Source organism: Pipistrellus kuhlii, unplaced genomic scaffold (assembly GCF_014108245.1).
Source record: "Pipistrellus kuhlii isolate mPipKuh1 unplaced genomic scaffold, mPipKuh1.p scaffold_m20_p_7, whole genome shotgun sequence".
NCBI lineage: Eukaryota > Metazoa > Chordata > Mammalia > Chiroptera > Vespertilionidae > Pipistrellus > Pipistrellus kuhlii.
In genome coordinates this window covers 12,019,474-12,042,713 of record NW_023425573.1, presented here as the reverse complement: position 1 = coordinate 12,042,713, position 23,240 = coordinate 12,019,474, and the positions used below count along the sequence as shown (strand labels likewise).

The following is a 23,240-nucleotide window of genomic DNA, read 5'->3' as shown; positions in this document are numbered from 1 at the left end:
TTAGATGCAATTGCCTAAAAGCCTTTCTTTACCAGGAGAATATGTAATAGGAATAATAGTGTCGTAATGACAGTGAGGGCTTTGCTGGCTGGAGTGCTTTGAAAAGTGGCTGGTACTTGGCAAGTTTATTTTTTTATGTAACCTGCTGAATAAAAAGCATAATGCCCAATTATGCTCATTCTATTAATGACCAAATAAACGGCCTGTGAGGGGAACATTTAACCTTTCTGTAACTATATCCTCCTCGGGAGCGTGTCGGTATCCTGCACATTTCAGACACTCGCTCTCCATTGTCGATAACTGCGCGTTTGGAGAAGACCACATGTGCACATCTGCCTCACCGCTCTGCCTCAGTGTCCTGGAGGCCTGCTGCAGCCTGGGAATGGGGAGTTGGGTGGGAGGGAGTATGGGGACCCACAGAGAATGGAGATTGTTGTATAGATACTGTCTGCAGAGCACAAAAATCACCGTATCATCAAAACACTGCACATCCACTTCCGTTGTCTGTGGTTCCTACCGTTTTCCCCAAGAAGAGCTGCTTTGGCGATGTTCTCAACCACGTCTTTCCTCCTGGCTTCCGAGACATTGAGTAAACAGGCAGCCAAGCGGCGCCCCACTCTGGAAGAAGACATGCTGGCTTTTCCTGGAATGGGAGAAAAGGGAGCCCTCATTCCTGCCTCTGCAGTTCATTCATATGTTCATGCGTATTAACCATAAAAAAAAAAAAATCATAGCTCTCTGAAAGCCAGATAGCCATAACATTAACACGCCACTCTCACTCCTCAGGGAGCATCTGGATAACAGAACCTCAGGGTGACTCCTCAGGAGACTGTGTATGTGGCCTCACACAGACGAACAGAGGACGCAGGAACAACACTAGAATATACCCTTCAAGTTATTCAGTCTCAATGCTGTCCTGCCAGTGAAACTTCCATGAAAGTATGTTATTCTCTTGTAAGCATGGTCTTCCTCAGCTTTCCCCTGTTTTCCAGGTCTTCTCTGTGTAACAAGCAAGCATGATCCTGTTGTTAAATGAGACTTAGCAAAAATAAATAAATAAATAAATAAATAAATAAATAAATAAATAAATAAAGGAATGAAGGAGATCATTTAATATGCTGATTCCTACAAAAAAAAAAAAAAAAAAAAAAGATTCCTCTAGAAAAAAGAAATAAAGGGGCTCACTTAGGAGCTTTCCATGACAACTATTTGACTATGTTCCTCCAGCACCATGATTGCCAAAGTTTCTAAATCACTTGCAAACCTTTTCATGGGACTCTGGACCTTGACCTGTAAAGGCTGACATGGACTCTGGCACGTGACTCAATAATGCCGAGAAAGGGACTGATCCTTTCGTTGAAGATGGGTTAATGTCTCACACGTTAGAAGTTGCTCTGATTCTCCTTAGTACTCCAAAAAGGCATTTTTCAGCCCGTTATCTTTCCACACCTCAGAGGACCTGACGTGAGGAAACTTCAATAACTGAACATAGTAAGAACCCCCGTGTTTGAGGTCAGACCATCCTGTTCTGGCCTTTTCACATATCATGTCTAAGAATGAATGCAGTCCTCGTGATCTCATCCCACAACCATTGGACAGAGGTCATCTGGGGTCAGGCACTGCGCTCCTTGTGGGGGACACTTCAAGAAAGGGGGGTCGCCTCTGAGACAAAGACTGAGCGTGTGAGTTTCAGCTGAAAGCGCTGGGTGCCAGCCACGCGCTCGCCACGCACCCACCCACCCATCCATCCCCCGGCGGCCCGGACACTAGGGTTGGTGGCCTCAGCACCCAAGTCTCCAGGAAGCACAGAGCTCATGGGTAGCCCAGGCTTTGATGGTGACCATCATCGCACCGAAAATTCATTTTAAATATATATATATATATATATATATATATATATATATATATATATATATATATATATATATTGCCATTAGGTTCTTGCAGACATGAATGGCGTGGCGGCATGAAAGCGCTCAGGCCTCTGGTTCTCATGCAAACAGAAACCTGCTCCCCGCCGGGGCGTGGGCGTTCGCTGGCTTCCATTTGTTGTCGGTGTGTTTATGCAGCTTAATTGTCTCATCAGGCTCTTTCCCAGCGTAATTACGCTGCTTAACAAATGGTGTTTATGGCAGCCCTGAGCAGTGCTGGGAGAGGATTAGTGTCCGCTTCTCCCTCCACGTCTGATTCCCCGCGGACGCTGGCACACAGGACGGTGCTGGGAAGCCACCTCCCCGCACACGCCTGGATCGCCGGCGGCTTTGGGGAGCGGACAGGCTGGTCAGGGGAGGGGAAGGCTGCCTCCCCTCCCCCCAATCCAACCCAGGGGCCAGGGCAAGCCCTGCAACGCCGGGGGGAGGGGGTCCAGACCCCGCCCGCCCGGAGCACGTCCGGGGCCGCAGAGGGCCGCGCGCCGGGGCTGGGCCCGGGCTGGCACCCTCGCCCCGGGTCCTGCGCGGAGCGGCCGGGGCCCGCGGGCCCAGAGGAACCCAGGGGCTCGGCACGATCCCGGCCGCCCCGCCGGGTCCGCCCGGAGCCCGGTGTGTGGTCTGCGGGCGGGCGGCCCTGCCAGGGCCCGGCTCGAACCCGTGGCCACGAAGCCGCCCCGCGGTTTGGGGGGAACCGACCTGCGCGCGGAGGCCAGCGACGGGAAGGGCGGCCAGAGCCTGATCGCCGCCGCCGCCGCCGCTTCCGCCGCCAGCCCCGCCCCCGCGCGCGCTCCCGCCGGGACCGGGACCGTGACCGTGACCGTGACCCCGGGCCGGCCTCGCCGCGGCCGGAGAGCGGGGCGTCCTCATTGGCACGGCCCGCCGGCCGCTGCCGCTCCCGCTCCACCTGGAGTCCGCAGGGTCCCCCTGGGGAAGGGCTGGCAGCTAAAAGGGCATGGGGTCCAAGGCGAGGCCTTGACCGCTGGCCAGACCCTCGGGGGCTCCTCTCCGGTCCCTGCACCCCCGGGCCAATGCCTCAGTGCCCCCCAGAAACACTGCACCCCCGGGCCAATGCCTCAGCGCCCCCCCCCCCCAGGAACACTGCACCCCCGTCCAACGCCTCAGCGCCCCCCTCCCCCCAGGAACACTGCACCCCCGGGCCAACGCCTCAGCGCCCCCCCCCCCCCCCAGGAACACTGCACCCCCGGGCCAATGCCTCAGCGCCCACCAGAAACACTGCACCCCGGTCCCACCGCGCCTGCCGGCGCACTAGGAGAAGGGAACGGACCCCGGGACAAAGCAGTCCTTGCACAGGACCGTTTAGTCCAAGTTTCAACCACTCTGAACCAAGCTTAGGCATTTCCCTGTTTCTAGGCCAGTGCCCTTGGAGAACACATTTCTCTTCCAAAAATTCAGGACCTGTGTGTGTGTGTGTGTGTGTGTGTGTGCATGTGTGCTTTTCTTAATGCAGCAACGATTAAATGTCACCGTTTTGGTCCAATTTTGTTTCTAAACTGCAATAATCACTAAATAACTACTTTGACAGAATAAATCTATTTTTAAATCTATTTTTTATTTTCTAATTATACTTTTTAAACACAGACTTGAGGAAATTAACATTTATGTGGACATTTGGTTTCTAGCCTAATGTGGCATAAAAATAAGTAACATAATGAGTGCTAAAAAAAAAAAACCAGGTTCATGATGCTTCTCACATCATCATCATTGTACTTAGATGTCACAACAGTATTATGTGCGATTGTGTCAGATCCTGCCTTCCCCATCTCCGAGTGTTGGCAGGTAGGAGGGTTGTTGGCAAGAGGCGGGGTGTTAACCTCAGGATCCTGGATCCGGTCCAAGGCTGGTAATTACATTCTGCCAGCCAAAATTCATCCCATAATTTTAATTGGATAAATCCTTTCTGGCCTGAGCTACTGCTATGCCTGTCAAACTGTTGCCACATTTCACCCCAGAGGTGTCTGTGTTTTAGTAGCAGGAATCAGTCCCTTTGAGGTTGGCTTATCAGTTAAATCCTCAAGTGCTTTGGGATCCTTTGGAATTAAGTATATATTTAAGCATTTTTCCTACTGAATCTGCATAGAAATGTATAAGGTAGACATATAGTCACGTTCATACCTAAAAACCAGTACCCATCTAATGCCAGCAGATAATTTTGAGAGCTTCTTAATCAGATGCATGTCCCTAACTTTTCCCTTCTTTCCTTTTCGGAGCTTTTATTACCTGGAGCTTTAGCTTCCAGTTTCCAAAAAGTGTCCAAAGTTGACTTCCACGGAGGATGACGGAGCAGCAGCCTGTGCACTTGATGTTTCCAGACGTTGCTATGATGAGACTACTTGCTAAAATGAAAGACAGAGCAGGCACATTGCATTTGGTCTTTGCATATCCCTCCCGAGGAAAGGAGACCACCAGGGCCTCATGGTTCTAGCTGTAGCAAAAGCCTGAAGTCAGGCTTCTTCCCACTCCCCCTAACCCTGTGAGAGTAACTCTCCCTCAGCCCCCACCTCTCCCCACCCGCTTCTGGGGAGGAGCGGGCGGGGAGGGGGGGGAGATGCAGGAATAAGCGTGAACACGGGGGTTAGTCAGCCTCAGGCCCTTCCTCCACTCCTCTCTCCTCCAAGGCCCGCAGAGAGAAGGCAGGCCTCAGGTTCTCCATGGAGGGGCAGCGACTGGCCCTGCCTACACTGTCAGCTGTCAGCGTGTCTTTTGGGAGGAGACAGGAGACAGATACCAGCAAGTCTGACAAGTTCAGCAATAGGATCAAAGTGCCATTTTGTTCTCTTCAAGAACAGAAAGGTGCCCTCGGGGTTAGCTGAGCTTTGCCACACATAACCGTTCCGTGATTTAGGAGAGCTGTGTCGGGTTTCCAGTGTCTGTACACCAAGCCTCTCACTTTTTATCTGACTTCGCATGCTTTGCAGGGGTTCTGCATGCTTTTGGGGTGAGCGTGTAACTCTCCTCGTTTCTCCCGCTAAATCCACACAGGGGGCATGAATGCCTGTGTCATTGTGGCTCCTGGTCACACACTGAGGCCCCGGAGGAGAGCACAGCTCCACGGCCGGTGTCACCAGCTGAGAGCTGCCCCCTGACGCTCCAGGGGTCCCCGGGAGGCCAAGAGGATGCTGGTCTGTGTCCTTTCCTCCGTCTGTGCAGGCAGGAGCCATGGTTCCTGGGGAGCCCTGCCTGGCCATCAGAGCGGAGGCGCTAGGAGGGAAGGCTGGGTCCCAGGGGGGCCCAGGCTCTGCTGGCACCCGGAGCCCCAGCGCCGGAGCAGAGCTGGGACCAAGGTGAGGGAGTGAGGGAGCCCAATTTCAGTGGGGGCCAAAACACCCAGGGATGCAATACCTTAAGAAGCAACATTTCTAATGCGAAGTTAGAAATCCATGGTGAACACAATAGCAGCATTTTAAATAAAGACTGGCTCCTACCCTGCAGTTGCCAACTCCGTCTCCTCGCCTCACCCTGATCCCTGCCCAGTGGTTGCGGTCCCCTCGGTGCCAGCCCGTTTCTGATTGTAGGGTTGAGAGGACACCAAGCCACTCGGCTCTGCCTGCGTCCTATCTTCGGGCCCCCAGCTGGGCAACAAAACCAGAAATGTCCAGGGTGGAATTTCCAGGCCAGTGGATACATATAATTTATAGTCTGTTCAAGAGTTTCTTAGACTTTCGGATCTATTCGAATTGGCCAACTTATCTTACAAGAAGGCAAGCCCTTAGTAAAATAAGCAAAATAACTCTACTCACCTAATGCATTCCATTACCTATTTACCTGAAACATTTCAGAATGGGGGTCATTAGGAAGGTTTCTATCGCGCTCTGCAATTTGGAAACAAGGTTGCAAAGAACATTTTAGCTAACGTGATGGCTGTTTTTTATGTTCCTGTTCTAACACCTCCATGTGTTTCCGGATAACACGACTAGAGAATCCCCCTTAGAGACAGAGTCTAATTCCTGATGCGGTTGTTTTACTGAAGATTTCCCTTTTACTTTCTTGCACTCTGTCAGTCAATGCTACTTCCTTCCCTCCTCGCGGAGCATGAAAAGGATTTTTTTTTTTTCATGTAAATGTGGCCTGGAAAATGAAAGATTTTCAAAAGCAACTCTGACTGCCATTTTAGAATAACCGCAGAAGTGGTTTTAATCACTTGTATTAAGTTGTTTGAATCACATGATACTATGAAATATGTGTCTTATTAGTCATTTTCTAAAATAGCAAATGGGTTTCACTGCTGCCATTTTTAGTTTGGAGTTGGGGAAGCCATAGGATTCTTTTACTTTGAAGAAAAGAAGCTTGATGGCCCGAATAAAAAGTTACAGCAACTAATAGAAATACCTCCATTGCCCCATCATTTCAGGCTGAATTATGGGAAATGGTCTCAAGCAATTTTTTGTCTTAATGAAGGAGGGGGGAAAGGGGGCACAAAATTTCCAGAATTAACCTTTTTTTTCACCTTAACATTTGGGAAATGTCTTTCTCTTTACACAACATAAATGGGATTCTTCCTCTGGGGTCAGCTGATCTCTTTATCATGAATAACCAGTTGTCTGAAATTTAAGTATAGATAGTAGCTTAAATGGAAATCACTTATTATGCATCTATTCATTCGCACTCAAAATATCTCATGTAGCTAGCCAGTTGTTAAAAGTCTATGATCTGCCCACCCCTTCATCCATTCCTTGACTTTTCACGCCTTCCATGGGGTCATACTGTGTGGGTGCCCTTATTATTGGTCGTAGGCACTCAGTGAAGGAGGGGCCTCCGAGTGCCCCTCTCCAAGCTGGGTTCTTTACAGCTGTGAATCATATTGCAGATGAAAAGCAACTCCTAAAACTAATTTAGAATCTTGGCTGAAAACTTAACTTATAGGACTACATTAAGATAATTCCATGGGCCGAAACTGGTTTGGCTCAATGGATAGAGCATCAGCCTGCGGACTGAAGGGTCCCGGGTTCAATTCCAGTCCAGGGCATGTACCTTGGTTGCAGGCACATCCCCAGTGGGGGGCGTGCAAGAGGCAGCTGATTGATGACTCTCTCTCATCGATGTTTCTAACTCTCTATCTCTCTCCCTTCCTCTCTGTAAAAAATCAATAAAATACTTTTTTTTTTTTTAAAGTTAATTCCATGGGGGGTGGAGGGGGATGGTAAGATTTGTACACATATAATACCTTACTAAAAAACGAGGGGGGAAAAGATAATTCCTAAAACTATTGCAATTCACAAAATGTGTCTTATTTCCAGAAGAAGAAGAAAAAAATGCTGGGAATGTTTAGAAACATTTCCCCCTTAGGAACATAAATTTTTGTTGGGTCATGAGGCTTTTATCAATAAATATTTACCTGAAAATTGTAAGTAGTGGGTAAGGACTGCCAATTGCAGTAAGAACAATGGTGGGTATTGTGACGCTGCACTTGTGGGCACTTCTGTTCTGTGGCTACTTAACGTCCTGTGTACGTGCTAGTGACTGTCCGCTCCTCATTGACAGGGAGAGGGTAACTTCCTGCGTGAACAGGAGTCAGGGACCCTGAAGACAAGCGCCCTGTGACGGATGGCTGCATGGCCTCATTCTCTGCGTCCCCGGCCGTGCTGGCCTGAACAGCCCCCCTTTAAGAACTACTTCTGCTCGTGGGCGGGTCTCCAAGCTCTGTCTCTACAGGACATTCAACTGGAAGGTTTGAGTGAAGGTTTTCCTGTTGGTTCGTCTTTTACTGAATATCTCCGTGTTTGAAGGGATTTGACTTTTTCAGTGTATTTTAATTACATTTAAATAGAAAACGTCCAATTTCTTAGGGCGAGGTGGGCAAGTTTAATCTTTGGGTGCTGTTGTTTTTAACGTTTTCTTTACCCTACCTTGTAAAGAAAACCTCAGTTATGCAATCTTTTTAGCTTGAAGTTGTGTTTTTGGAAAGCATCTGAAAGTAAAAATGTACAGAAGCTCAGTTCAGAAGGGAGCTTAAAGATCAACTGGTGCCTCCTCGGGACCTTAGCTAATGTGTGGCCTGGAACAGACGGGCTAGAGGTGGAGGCAGAGCTTGGGAGAAAGCAGGGTGGAGGCGGGTGGTGGCGGCGGCTGAGCCCTGCATCCTACACTCAACCCCCCTCCCGCGCCCCCACCCGCTACTGCTTCTTCTGTGGCCCCTCTGGGAACCCGCAGGTGCCTATGCAAACCACTGACTAGTTCAGCCCCTCTTCTGGTGCCTGTTACTCTTTGTGTTGTGCCTGTTTATTTATTTTTAAATTTCTTTATTGATTAAGGTATCACATATTTGTCCTCAACCCCCCAATCCAATCCCCCACCCTTCCCCACTCATGCCCCCACCACCCCACTGTCCTTGACCACTGGTTAGGCTCATATGTATGCACACAAGTCCTTTGGTTGATCTCTCCCTTTTATCCCCACCCTCCCTCTGAGGTCCAACAGTCTGACCCATGGCTCCTTATCTCTGGGTCTGTTCTTGTTCATCGGTCTATGTTGTTCACCATTTCCCCGAGATGAGTCAGATCATGTCCTACTGGCAATATACTTACAAGAACCGAAAATGAGACAAGCAATAATGGTTATGCTGAAAGGCATATGAATCAGTCTGTTGTAAGTTTCTTTCTGGCCAAGGGTTACCATCTTTTAAAGATGAACTCTCTTTCTTGACCCGAGTCCATGATGCTGTTTCAAAATGCAAGCACTGTGGGAAATCCACACTACTTTTTAAATCTCTGGGCTCAAATTCTGAATGACAACCGAACTGGTTTGTAGCAGTGGTTTCAGCTACCTATATTTTAAAGCTGAATTTAAATTATAAGTACAAACATACTAAATGAAAAATATGTATAAAATATATTTTATAGCCGAAACAGGTTTGGCTCAATGGATAGAGTGTCGACTTGCAGACTGAAAGGTCCTGGGTTCGATTCCGGTCAAGGGCATATACCTTGGTTGCGGGCACATCCTCAGTGGGAGGTGTGCAAGAGGCAGCTAATCGATGATTCTCTGTCATCCGTGTTTCTAACTATCCCTCTTTCTTCCTCTCTGTAAAAAATCAATAAAATATATATTAAATATATATATTGATATATATTTTATAAATCACAATCAAATTATACTAGTATCAAATATTCACTTGATAGTTACTAATTTTATTCAAGTAAAATCCTAACAGTTGTTAATATTTGGGTTTTCTTCATTTATTAATGTAAAATATAAACTACTTCATTCTCTTATTTTCCTTAAATCCAATATTTTTGAAGTTGTTTTTCAAATTATAAAACATATGTTAAACCACTTAGATAATCTGAAACGTATTGATAAAAGTACATATAGTAGAGAAGGTTGAGGAAAGAATTTCAAAAATTTATCCTGGGTTTAAACTAAAGTACTTGTTGACAGAGGAATAAACCAATAGGAAGACTGTATATTCTGCAGAGTAACTTGATCTTTTTAAGTATTTCCAGCCTTAAAAGGGAGACAAATGTATTAATAGAGATATATTACATTGATTCATTATAATGAAAGTAAATACCTGTGACAACACAATTTTTGTGTATAAAAAGATGTTTTATCGATATTATGATTATTAATAGTTGTAATATAAATTTAAGAATGTACAATATTTAATATTTCTAATAGGTTGATTTTATAGCTTTAAAGGTTTTAAAAAGAAATCTGAAATGTTTCTCACCAAATACTTTAATGGTGTGAAACTCAGGCCTCAAGAGTTTAAATGAATGCCGCAAGGCTAACATCTTTCTTCTATTTTTAATTTTAAATGCCTGAAGAACAAAGTCCAAGGCACTAACATGGGTGGCCCCATTCTACTTTTTTTTTTTAAAGATTTTTTCTTTTTCTTTTCCCACCCTTCCTCCTCACTCTAATCTCATACCACAACAGTACACTGTTCACCAAACACACTTTGGACTACTCTGTATCTGGCTCTGTTTGTGCTTTGCTCAAGATTTCACTCTATGACTACCCTTCATCCATCCACCCACCCAATAAATACCTCCACCTCTAGGAAGCCTTCCTGAATTCTGTCACATTCTCCAGAATTCATCACACTCTTTGTGCATCCTCACACTTACCACTGAAACACTGAGATATGTTATGGCAATATTATTTCATAGGAGTCTCACTCCCCAGTTAGATGGAACAAGAATAGGATACTAGTAAATCTTGTCTTTGCAATCCCTAGAGTTTAGTCCAGTCTTGAGTCACAGTAAACAGTTTATAAAAATCTGTTGAAGGAATGAATTAATTGGCTGATGGATGGATAGTACATAAATAAAAGAATGTGTGGGCTAATGAATAAATAAGCAGACAAACCAAAAAAGGAGTGAATAAATAGGCCAAGTTTCTCAACCTCAGCACCACTGACATTTGGGCAGGAGAGTTCTTTGATGTGCAGATCGTCCTATGCATTAGCAGGATCTCTGAGGGCTACCCACTAGATGCCAATAACGATTGCCCCCACCACACTACCGGTTGTGACCATCAACAAAGTCTTTAGACACTGCCGAATGGCCCCCGGGCCAAAATCATCCTTGAGAACAGCTGGATATGGCAATTTAGGTGGAGCTTAGAGATCAGAACTCGGATCTCTGTTTTAGTCTAGCACTTTTTACATTATGACTTAGCCCTGCTGAGACCCAAGTTAAATTCCCAGCCTTCTCAGAAAATATCCTTAAAACCTGATATCAACAACAGAGTTAACTATGGGGTAAAGTATTTTTTATTTTTATTTATTTATTTTTTAAAATATATCTTATTGATTTTGTACAGAGAGGAAGGGAGAGAGATAGAGAGTTAGAAACATCGATGAGAGAGAGTCATCGATCAGTTGCCTCTTACACACTCCCTATTGGGGATATGCCCGCAACCAAGGTACATGCCCTTGACCGGAATCGAACCCGGGTCCCTTCAGTCCCCAAGCTGACACTCTATCCATTGAGCTAAACCGGTCCCAGCGGTAAAGTATTTTTTAAAAGCAACACTAGAAATAAAGACAGGCCTCCCTTAAATCAACTGATCTGGCTTACATTATTGTTGTTTTTTAAATAGAATTTATCTGTCGTCAGTGTTATTAAATGGTATTTATTTGGCCCTGCCTAAAAATAGATCCTTGAAGGCATATGGTTTTTAAGAAATTTTTAAACACCACTTCATAGCACCATCTTGTGGATTTTAGAGGAATTTATTGATTTCAGTTTAAAATGTCTATTTTTCCAGAGAAGGAGGAAATGAGAATATAGAAACCATAAAAATTTAGGATATCCTTTACTTATTTAAATGTTCTATGAATCACTTCTCGGCCTTTTGGCCAAGATCAAGTGTAGTAAATGTTCTATGATTCTCTGAATTGGGCTTTAGTGAAGTTTGACTTTTTTTGACTTTGACTTTGACTTTGAAATATGTGGTCTAGATTTCTATTTGGCTTCAACTACAGCCGTGCCTTTTGCCTTTGGAAAATCAAATAGCCACACACCTACATTATCATTGTGATGTCTGCATCACGTACAGTCAGCAAAGCAGGAACACAATGCCAACAAGAAAGGCCAATGAGCTAATATTTGAATATTTAATTTGAACACACAGATATAACTTGGAATTAAAATTTCCTTATGTACTGTAAGTATTGGAAGAGCAAAGTGTTGCAAAATTAGGGAAGCTTGTGGAAGTTGATAATCTTATACAAAAAACAAGAATCTTTAAGTCGTTAAATTGAGAAATAGGGGGATTAACCACAGTCTGAGTATTTATTCCTAAACCATGATATCAAACTATAAAATGCTTAATTACTGGGATATTTAATTGTAAAAGTGGAAAATAAAGTATACATTTCATATTTCTTACATCCAAGAAGTTTATCCTATAACTAGAAGCCCAATGCATGAAGATTCGTGCCAGAACGGGCCTTCCTTTCCTGGGCTGGTCCAGAGCCGCCTTTCTACCCCCCTTCACTGCTCAGAGGCCCAGAGCTGCCGGTGATGACAGGGGCCACTTGGCAGGTGTATATGCAAATTAACCACCATCCTTGTTGGTTACTCACTCCTGATTGGCTGTGGGCATCACGAAGGTACAGTCAATTAGCATGTTTGTCTATTATTAGGTAAGACAATATCTAGTTTCAGCCTCTAAAAGTTGTTGATATACTATAACACTGTTTGGCATTCAGCAGAAAGGTGTATTTATATACCTCTAAATCTAAATGGAGAGTACAATGGAAAGAAGATGAGGTAAACATAATAGATTTGAAGTTTCTCTTTTTCAACCCTATGAGTTATGTTTGTTACTTGAAAGATATTCAGCACAAACTACCAGAAGCATCAAATGCTAAGGGCAGTACAGGAGCCTACACAGGATTATAGATACGGAGAAAGACTTTCTAAGAGAGGCAATTAAAGTCTAATTTTATAGACAAAGTGTTTAATTGGCTATAACATATTTTTTTTGTTTTTACCATCCCAATACACAATCACCATTTCTTCTTCATGAGATAAACAGCATAGCCATATACTAAAAGATTTTGTTCCTTGATCATCTCTTCAGTTCTTCTTTTCAAATAGAAACACCAAGAATTGCCAACCAGGTTCAGCCTAGGACAATTGGGATTCCAAGTGAAATTCTTTTCTAAGATAAGGTGCCATTACTTTGAAAAATGGAAGAAGACAAAGTTGTTATAAAGAGAACTTCTATGCAAGAATTACCACATAATTGTTTTGGCCCCAAAGTAACTATTTTATGTTACAAGACAGTGGACTACTTTTCCAACCTGTGTAGCTTACCATAAAGCCCCAGCAGGTGGATCAGAGCATTGAAATCTGGCAGCCATGACAACAATAATTGTAAAGACAATTAACTCTCTTTAATCCACATTATCTCTGTAAGAAGGCAATCAATACCGTGAATAACTCATTTTTGGCTCTGAGTGGATAGAAGAACATCCTGATAGCTCCGTATAGCATCATGGGAAGAATATTAGGCTAAAGATCAAGAAGCCACACTTTCATTCCGGCCTGTCACCAAGTGGGAAACACTGTATCTCAGCCCCCATGTCTGTAACATCAGGGAGCTGGACAATGTCTTCCATAATGTCCTTTCCAGCTCCATTGGTTAAGTTTCTATGAATGTCCTTTCAGGTGGACCACAGCCCAACCATCACATTCTCTTCTCATAGTTCAAGGGATGATTTGACGAGTGTTGCCTTGCCCAGTTTAGGAATCTAACAAGATCATCTCAAACTTCTCCTCCTAGTGACCAAAGATTGAAGTACTATCTGTTAAGTTTTTCAACTTTTCTTAATACCATCTTCTTTCCATATATATCACACCTCTGCAGAAAGGTGTGGTTTTTTTTTTTGTTGTTTTTTTTTTTTTTTTTTTTTTTTTTTTTTTTTTTGTGTGTGTGTGTGTGTGTGTGTGTGTGTGTGTGTGTGTGTTTTAACATGTAAATGTTTCAGAGGACAGCTTTTAATTCTAATATTCAAAAATCTAGATTGTAAGTCTCTGAACCTTTCATGCTTTACAGAGCACAGTCATATGTCCTTTAAGGAACCTTTTTCTGAAGAGGGCCTGTGGGACATTTACTCCCTGGAGTGCTAAGTTTTCCACAATCAAAATACGTTTGGGTATCATATTGTCTTCTTGGGTATTCACAAAGGCCATTATAACGTTAATGATTACAAAATCCATTTTTATCTTATTTTCTGATTGTTTTGTTTTAAGTGAGTAGATTTTGGTTTGGTTGATCTGGCAGGATTTTGGGGGGTGGGGATGGAGTGGGGTGGGGTGATATCACTTCGGGAAATAGCTTTATCTTTCTAAGTCTATCATTTTAACAGACCAGCACAGAAGCCATTCTGGGAAGGTGTGATGCTTCCCTGGAGCTTTTCCAGCTCTTTTGTTTTTACTGTATTTAATTTCTTCCGAGAAACAAGAACCTCTGACCTTTCTCTTTAACATGAGGATGGCCTCTGGACGGATAAGTGAACTACCTTAGTTGGGTCTTTTCAGTGATTTAGGTATCTCCTTTTTTCATTACTGTACTTATCATTTCAGTATGAGATAGGTTTAACTCAAAGGTAAACTAAAAACATTTATGACTACTTTAGTGGGTTCCTTTGTGAGACCTTGTTCAAACATGGAACTGAAAGTCCATGTTCAATATTCACTGGAATCAGAGCACCTGAGTATGAGAATTTATACACACACACCATTATCTATTCATAAGAACTGAGGAGATCAGTATAAGAACCTGGAACCTGCAGCAATAAGAAATAAGAGGGGATAACATTTCTACTTAATAAGAACTTCTTATCCCACACCAACCTCTCATCTACTGAAATAATACACTAACTTGGTAAAACCAAAATCATGATGTGTCTTTTGTTGGACACTAGGCAATCATGTGGCAAAGGTGATGAGTTAGTTCATCTCAAAGTTAAACATGGTTTTAAATTTAAGCTGTAGACATACCATGAAAAATCGTGTTTAGGATAACCAATATAATTTAATTATTGGCATTAAACAAAGATATATTATCAAATAGTATGCTAAAATAATCATTCAAAATATTTTTGTTAAATACATTTCGTTAATTTCTATATTTTAATGTCATAATATGGACTCACATATCATAGTATTTTATGACATTTTTCTGGTGACAACTTTGTGTCTATTTTCTATTTAAAGATATTCATATTGTATTTTTCTCTTAAAGTTATCCTATACACATTCATGTTATTTTATCTTATTTACAAATTAAGCACATTTAAACTATGAATATACTTTTAAATTTTAAATGAGAAATACTTTTTTAAAAAGCAACAGGAATTAGACATCGAATGTCCAAAATATTGAAAACATATCCCCTTTAAAAATATCTACCATCTCTTTCCTCCCTCTCCTTCTAATTGAAACTAGTTTCTTTTGAACATGTCTTTTGCCAATGTTCCTGCAAACTATTTTTGTTTGAAAATTTCAGGGTGGAGTAGTTTGTTAGATGAAGGAAACTGTATTTGCAATTATAGCTTATAAAGTAAAGAAAACCATAAACTCTATTTAGCATCAATTTGACTCAAGGTCAAAATTAGATTTTTCTCTTCCTATAATATTTGAATTATAAACTTCTCTTCTTGTAAGTAGATTTGAGGGGTTGGCTGGAAACTGCAATATAATGTATGAACACCAGATTTAAGGTACAATTTGAAGCGACCAGCTCACTTAATTTTGACCTTGTTCTATTACAGTAATGATTTTCCAGTCTTGGTACTGATGCCATTATATACTTTCTTAATTCAGTGGCAAGTCTGGTTTTAAACATTTCAGATTAACACTATTAAAGATTGGAGTCATTTATTTTCATGCCAGCTTGTGAGGTGACAGATGGAAATAGTTGCAGAAAAAGATATTGAGGTCTACTGTATATAATTATACAATGTTAGGTGCTATGAGAAGATGGAAAAGGTACTGTAGAGAGACAATTCCTGGCCTGTAGAGCCTTGTAATATATGGATTTTTAAACTTAAGCTTCCATGCCAAACATTCACAAATCAATGTTAGAGAAAATATCCTCGGAGTAGGAAAGCATGACGATTGGGCTGGAACAATCACCTCTCATCAACTTTTATCTGAATGCATTACATCACTTACGATGGTTCCTAAAGATAAATTGAAACATCCAACTTGTTGTGCTTTAATTACTTTATATTAGACTGTTTATGAAATCACAAATCACTGAGCTGTAAAAACCTGAAAAAAATCCTCTGAAGAGGCAGGGATTGAGTACATGTAATTGTTAAGGAATTAGACTTTAAAAGAAATGGAAAATCATTAAAGTTTTGCTATGGTCAAATGTTTGTGTCTCCCCAGAATTCATATGTTGAAAACTTAATGCCCAAGGTGATTAGGAGGCAGTGATAAAAGAGACCCCAAAGTCCCTTTTATCACTTCCCTGTAACCGAGAAGAGGGCCTTCACCAGAGCCCATCCACACTGGCATTCTGATTTTGGACTTGCAGCCTCCAGGACTATAAAAATAACTTCCTGTTGTTCATAAGTTACCCAGTCTATGGCTTTTTTTTTTTCAGCAGCTGAATGGACTAAGATGGCTGTTAGGCCAGAGTCTAAGATTTGGTAAACAATCTGACTCACAACCAAGCAATGGGAATCACACAGAAGCACTGTGAAGAAATAAAGCACTATAAAGCACTGGAAAGCACTTGATGAGAGGGCTGCCCCTAGGTTTTTTCTGCAGATGACCAGGAGTTGGTGGGTTACCAAGGTTACCTTGGTTATTCGGTAACCTTTTCAATAACTTCCCCGACTTCCTTGGTCATCCTTCAAGTGAGTATGAAAATGCACTGAGGACAACTTGGGCACTGGGTAATGCTAAGTCTGGGCATGCCTCTTCAGCTTTCCTCCAAGAGTATGAAAGCCTGATATCAGTGATATGGTACTGATTTTTATCATAATTTGTTGCATCTAGAGCCAAAAGTAATTTTTTGTCATGAAGACAAATTTTTTTTTAATTTCTTCATCTATATATTCTAAGAAGGGCTCTCTAAGATTAGACTGATATCTACATATCAGGCAGTATATATGTTTATTATGCCAAGCTCTTAAGAAGAGGGGTATGTGTTAGATGAATTTTATATAAAATTTCAAACACAAGCATGGAGAGGAGTCTAATGGCTCTCATGTACCTACCGTAACTTCAACAATTATCAATGTGTAGCCAATTTTTTTCATCTATAGCCCATCTATTTTTCCTGTTTCCTCCAACCTACCCCTCAAAGTATGATTTAAAAGGAAAGTCCAGTTATAATATGTCATCCATAAATTTAAGAGGAGGATTTTTTAAAGTCAATATATCACTGTTTTTTCCACAACTTTACCTTTGGAAAAGTTCTGGTTACCCAAGTGCTGTTTGCCCTCTAGAATCCCTGATCCCAACTATGCTTCTGTTCTCTCAAATAACTTCCATGTGTAAACTTCCTATACCTCTCACTGATTAGTGGGATTACCTATGATGATGGATGTTAGTTTGGCAACTCGATTTAAAAAGTGTCCATTCACTAGTCATCCATTCACTCAGTTATTCATTCAACAGATATTTGCTGTTCCAGGCACCAGAAGCACAGTATTGACAAATTAGACAGAAAACCTGCTCTCCACACTTATTTTCTTGGATTTTGACAAAGAGCAACCACTACTTGGAAGACTACCTCTTTGTATGGCACTGATGTTCCTGGTTCCACTCTATTTTCCCTCTGGGAGATTCATTAGATCCTCACCAAAGGCCTATGTTCACAAATAAGGTTTAACAAGTTCTACATGTGTCTGCTGCCACTCTACTCCCCCAGCTCCCGCACTCCCCTCTGCCCTGAAGACTGCTCCAGGAAAGTCTAGGGAAAATATGAATGACCATATTTTCATCTCAAAATGAGGTACTAATAGAAAAAAAAAAAGAAATCTGTGTCCAAAATTCATGGTTTTGAGAATAAAATTTCTAAATAATTACACGACAGTGTTCAGAAAATATGTGTTTCTATACAAAATTGCTGTATAATTTAGTAACTATGCTGTATTATTCTAGAAAGAATAATTATGCAAAATTAGTTCTTTTCTATATCAATCTCTAATTTAAAAAACTGATGTTTAGAGCTATAGAGGTTGTCATTATTTTTGCAACATTAAATGCTAATTTGAATTCCTTTAGAAAAGCATTTGTAGTACTTTGAACTTTTGCTGTTCCAAAATTGACCTTCTCTCTTGAAAGGCAGTTGGTGGGAGAAAAAAAATCAATATTTAAGCACACAAAATATACCTTTCATGAAAAAAAAAAAAAGTATAACAATAGCAGTCACATAAAAGTTTCCTCCCTTTTAAAATTTAAACTGGTTTTAGCTGTTTATTTTTATTTCCTCAATCAAAAATTTAATTGTAATAAGCTATATTATAAGGCATTTTCTGCCATTGCTGCTTTGGAGATTGAGAATAGAAATGGTTTCTAATTTTAAAGATTGAAAAGATTTAATAACTGGATGAATTATATTTTTAAATTCCCATTAATTTATTTTCAAATGAGGAGAACCCACAACTTTGAGAAACTGATTATTATGGGGGGAAAGGCCTTGATTTGTAATTGTACCCAAATATGAAAGCCTACATTTTGTAAGCATAAAGATTACATTCTCTTCAAAAGATTTGCAAATTCTCATAGGCACATAACTTAGAGAATGAAAAGATTGTAATTTGAAAAATTACAGATTTCATTGTTTTTTTGATGTGTGAAACCTATAAACAAATATCAAGAGATTGTATTGCAAGACTAAAAATCCCTTGTTTAGTTTGTGAGGGACAGTGCCCTCTGTGGCTTGCAACCCTGACTTAAGAGAAAAATGCAGAGTAATGCAAAAGACACTCTAATCACTGCATCTAATTACAAAGAAGAATAACTCAGTAAAAAATTTAAGCATCCTTGGGCAGGCGTGTGGTCTGGTGGTCAGAGCATGGGTTTCAAGTCAGTAGTCTAAATTTCTATTTTAAATACCACTTCTAAAATTTTCCATGACTTTGGGTATGACATTAACTTTATTTTTAAATATGAATTGGAGATTCATGCTTGATAATTACAAAGCAGCCTTTTAATCCTCTATTAGAGGTATAAATAATGGAATACCATAAAAGTTAACAGAGGGGCAGGTGTTTTCTTGACTTCTTGATAGTAAACAACAACAACAACAAACACTTGATAAAAAAGGTCAGGTAAATGTAAATGAATTTAGAATTTTTCTCTGCCATTTGCTAGTAGCATAGCTATACCCATGTGTTATTTTAAAGTCAGTTCAGGGCATTATTTAACAATCAGTTCCAACAGCTTCCCTCTGAATTGCTCATTTGCTTTTAGGAAATGGTAGTCCTCAGTGGAGCCAACGTTGCTCTTTTTATACTAATTGTTATTGTCACTCGAAGGAACTTGCACTCCACGGCGATGTGCCTGCTTTGTATTTTGTTTATGTGCAGTGCTTCTTAAGTGTTCCTCCAAGTGTAATAAGTACAGACAAATTACCATGTAAGTTTTCTTTAAACCAAGGCTAGATTTCTAGGGATAAATGTAAGTAAGTGATTCAAATTCTAACATACCTCTAGAAATCAATTACCAAGGTAATTTTCACCAGGAATAATTAACATTTGAATTCAGTTCTTTCTTTCTTTTTGAAGTTTCAGTATTCAATGGATCTTTCTAAGTATGGTGATATTTTTGTATACTTTTTAGTCCTCAGTTTAGCTAGAGTGTGCTTTGTTTTTGGGAGAATCCAGCCAGTCTAATTTGCTAAAACAGCCAGTTTACAGCTCTACTGGTTTGGCTGGTGGATAGAGGGTAGGCCTGCTGACTGAAGGGTCCCAGGTTTGGTGCTGGTGGGGGGATAAGAGGGAGCACATGCCTGGATTGTAGGCTCCATCCCAGTAGGGGGCATGCAGGAGGCAGCCAATCAATGATTCTCATCTTTAATGTTTCTATCTCTCTCCTTCTCCCTTCTTTTCTGAAATCAATAAAAATATATTTTAAAAAATAAAACAGCCAGTATACAGATTAGAAACAAAGAGTGAAATCAGGAATATTGTGGGTATTAATACAGCATGCAGGAAGTTATACAACATGTGGCCAAAACCCCAATCCCAGAAAGAGCCTTCAGTGCCTGATCCATTGCACACTTTTCAGGCAAGAAGTGATCTTTAAAAACAGCAATTTATCAAGATAATGCCTCATGAAAGGAAATGGAGATCGTTATAAGGTAAAGTAAAACAGCTTAAGGACAGGTCTTGTTTTATGTTTCCCTGATTAGAAATGCAGGGTAAGAGAAAGTACTTAAAGCGCTATTAAACCGTCCAGCTATCGGGTTGGAAATCACAGAGTTGAAGGAGCAAATGCCCCTGGGATCATCTGGTCTTCAGGCCTCAGATAGGAGGAAACTCGGAATTGTCCTCTGGGGGAGACCTTAAAATGGAACCCTTGTGAGATGGAATGCAGTAGCTCTAACAGCTTAAGAAAGTGCCTCTAGAATCCCAAGTGAATGTATGTTAAACAAAAAAGGGGTAAAATCCAACTTACTAAGTTTATAAAGTTATATTTATTTTTTCAAAACCAAGATCATTTAGGAAAATAGTAGTAATACCTATGATAAATGCAGAAATCCAGTCCTGCCTCAAGTTCACCTCTCAGTTTCCTGCTTGGGCCTGTTCAATGCATCATCCATTCAAAAATAATATCAAGAGAGGAATTTCTTAAAATTTGTTACCTTAGTTATGAAACATTAAACCTCCCTTTTAAAATCAAACTCTGATTCTTCATGTTCTCTATAGGTTCCCAAATCCAACCCTACTCTACCTCCCTAGCCCCTAAACACACCATGGAAATAAATGAAAAACAATACTTCCTACACCTGATGCTGGCCATCTGAGAATGGTAAGGTGAACATGGGACTAAACTGCTATCACAGAAGGATTACAGTGGATCCACTTCTAGAACAGAGAATGCAGGCTTTTCACCTTTACTCATCAGAAGACATTTTTCTAAGTAGTAACCGGAATGATAAATTGTAATTCCTTGACTAATTTAGTAGATACTTGAACTATCTCCAAAAGTTCATATTTCCTACCATTAGTCCCAGTTTTATACATATTGCAGCATAAAGTTTGCATTGCACTCCTAAATCTGCTAGAGTACTTTATGCGGACATGGGACATTTGGCCTGGTGCAACAGAGCTAGAAACCTGGGTGGAAACTTTGGGAAAAGAGTCCCTTTGTTGTCTCAATGTATTACTCATCCTATAAAATGCAAATTTTATTTTTGACTTAGCAAAACTGTCTCTAAAAGGTTACTGTAGAATCAGAAATAATTATTTTAACAATAGATTTCCATAATTTTATTTCAAATCTTGAATTTATTTCAAATTTAAAGTGTGATACAAACAATTTTTATGTAGATTGCCAACAAAAATTTTTTCCCCAATAACTATAACTTAGAAGCTATAAAAATGACAATGTGTATTAATTGTATTAAAGTACAACATTCTCATTATTGACTAAAGTTTTTTGAAATGACTTAATACCTCTCATAGCGATTAATATTTATCACAATAGAACTTTATATAACAGAAGTAATTACTGTTAGGATTAGGTTCAACTGTGAGAAACAGAAAACACCAAGTAACAGCGTTTAAATAAGAGAGAAGTTTTTTCTCATGTAAAATCCAGATAGAGAGTCAGGACTGGTATTATGGGTATTACATTCAGAATCAGGCTTTTCTGACCAGCCTCAAGGTTCAGTTTCCAACTTGTGATTTAAGATGGCTACTCTACCTCCAATCGCTGAGTTCATAGTCCAGGTAGCAGAAAGAAAAAAAATGAAGCATGTCCCACCCAGAATAAGTCATTGTAATTTTATGACTAACATATGATCATGATTCTATGACAGACTCTTCATAATTTTTAATTCTTTTGTCCTTATATTTTCTTTTTTAAGATATATATATATATATTTTTTATTTCAGAGAAGAAGGGAAAAAGGGAGAGAGAGAGAAACATCAATGATTAGATAGAATCACTGATTGGCTACCTCCTGCATGCCCCACACAGGGGATCAAGTCTGCAACTCAGGCATGTGCCCTGATGGGAATTGAACAGTCACTTCCTGATTCACACGTTGACACTCAACCACTGAGCCATGCCAGATATGCTGTATTGTCTTTTAACACAATGTTTGTTTATATGTTATCTAATTAAAAGATAATATCAGGAAAAGATAAAATCATGACTCTAATGCCAAAGCAATTTTGAGAAAGAAGGCATCGCACTTCCTAATTTCAAACTATATTACAAAACTACAGTAATCAAAGTAGTATGGTACCACCATAAAAACAGACACATAGATCAATGGAACAGGATAGAGAGCTCAGAAATAAACCCATGAATGTATATTTTAATTATTTTAAGACAAAAGAACCAAGAAAGTACAACTTGGAAATAGTCTCTTCAATAAATAGTGTTCAGAAAACTGTACAGCCACATAAAACTGGATCACTATCTTACTCCAAACATAAAAATTAACACAAAATGGATTAAAAACTTTAATGTAAAACTTGAACCATAAAACTCCTAGAAGCCGAAACCTGTTTGGCTCAGTGGTAGAGTGTCGGCCTGGGGACTGAAGGGTCCCAGGTTCAATTCCGGTCAGGGGCATGTACTTTGGTTGCGGGCACATCCCCTGTATGGGGTGTGCAAGCGGCAGCTGGTCGATGTTTCTCTCTCATCGACGTTTCTACTGTAGCTCTCTATCTCACTTCCTTCCTCTCTGTAAAAAAATCAATAAAATATATATTTTTAAAAATACTCCTAGAAGAAAATATAGGTAATAAGTTCCTTGACATCAATGTTGATCATGATTTTTAGGCTTCACACCCAAAGCAAAGGTAACAATATAAAAAATAAACAAATTATACAACATCAAACTACAAAACTTCTGCACAGCCAAAAAATAAAAATTAAAAAAAATTAAGAAAATAGAAAGGCATCTTACTAAGTGAGAGAAAATATTTGTAAGTCATATGTCTAATAAGGGCTAATATAAAAATATGTAAAGAACTCATACCACTCAAGAGCAAAACAACAACAACAAACCCCCCCAAACAATCCAATTTTAAAACAGGCAGAGGATCTTCAGAGACATTTAAGAAATTGTTATAGAAGGCCAAAGCATACATGAAAAGGTGCTCAACATCACTGATCATAAGGGAAATGTAAATCAAAATCATAATGAAATATCACCTTACATCTATTATCAAAGAGATAAGAAATAGCCTGTCCAGTGTGGCTCAGTGGTTGAGCTTAGACCTGTGAACCAGGAGGTCACTGTTTGATTCTCACTCAGGATACGTGCCTGGGTTGTGGGCTCAACCCCTCAGTGTGGGGCTTGCAGGAAGCAGCTGGTCAATGATTCTCTCTCATCATTAATGTTTCCATCTCTCCCTCCCTTCCTCTCTGACATCAATAAAAATATATTAAAAAAAGAAAAGAAAGAAATAAGAAGTGTTGATGAGGATGTGGTGAGAAGGGAAGCCTGTGTCATGTTGGTGGGAATGTAAATCAGTGCAACCCCTATGAAGAACAATATAAAGGTTCCTGAAGAAACTAAAACCCCAACTATTGTATTGTTTACCAATTCCACATTTCTGGGTGTTTGTCCAAAGGCAATGAAAACACTAACTTGAAAACTTATCTGCATCCCATGTTCAGTGCAGCATGA

The 23,240-nt window shown here is 40.5% G+C and overlaps 1 protein-coding gene and 1 non-coding gene across 3 annotated transcripts in view; one reads left to right on the top strand and one right to left on the bottom strand.

Moving 5' to 3' along the window:
* Nucleotides 1-2,719, bottom strand: part of FTCDNL1 (formiminotransferase cyclodeaminase N-terminal like) — a 30,576-nt gene extending 27,857 nt beyond the window's left edge. Inside the window, exons 1-2 of one of the 2 annotated variants that reach the window (XM_036422028.2) lie at nucleotides 2,628-2,719; nucleotides 518-643 (exon numbers count right to left, since the gene is read on the bottom strand). In XM_036422028.2, coding sequence (XP_036277921.1) covers nucleotides 518-632 — 115 coding nt within the window. In that variant the 5' untranslated portion in view covers nucleotides 633-643; nucleotides 2,628-2,719. Of the gene's footprint in view, nucleotides 1-517; nucleotides 644-887; nucleotides 1,036-2,627 lie in introns of those variants that run through there. The other variant, XM_036422027.2, reaches the window with a different exon arrangement.
* An 8,514-nt stretch (nucleotides 2,720-11,233) lies between these two features.
* LOC118710072 lies at nucleotides 11,234-11,422 on the top strand. Its single transcript, XR_004985284.1, has one exon. It is a non-coding gene; the product is annotated as a U2 spliceosomal RNA (small nuclear RNA).
* Nucleotides 11,423-23,240: the final 11,818 nt, after the last annotated feature.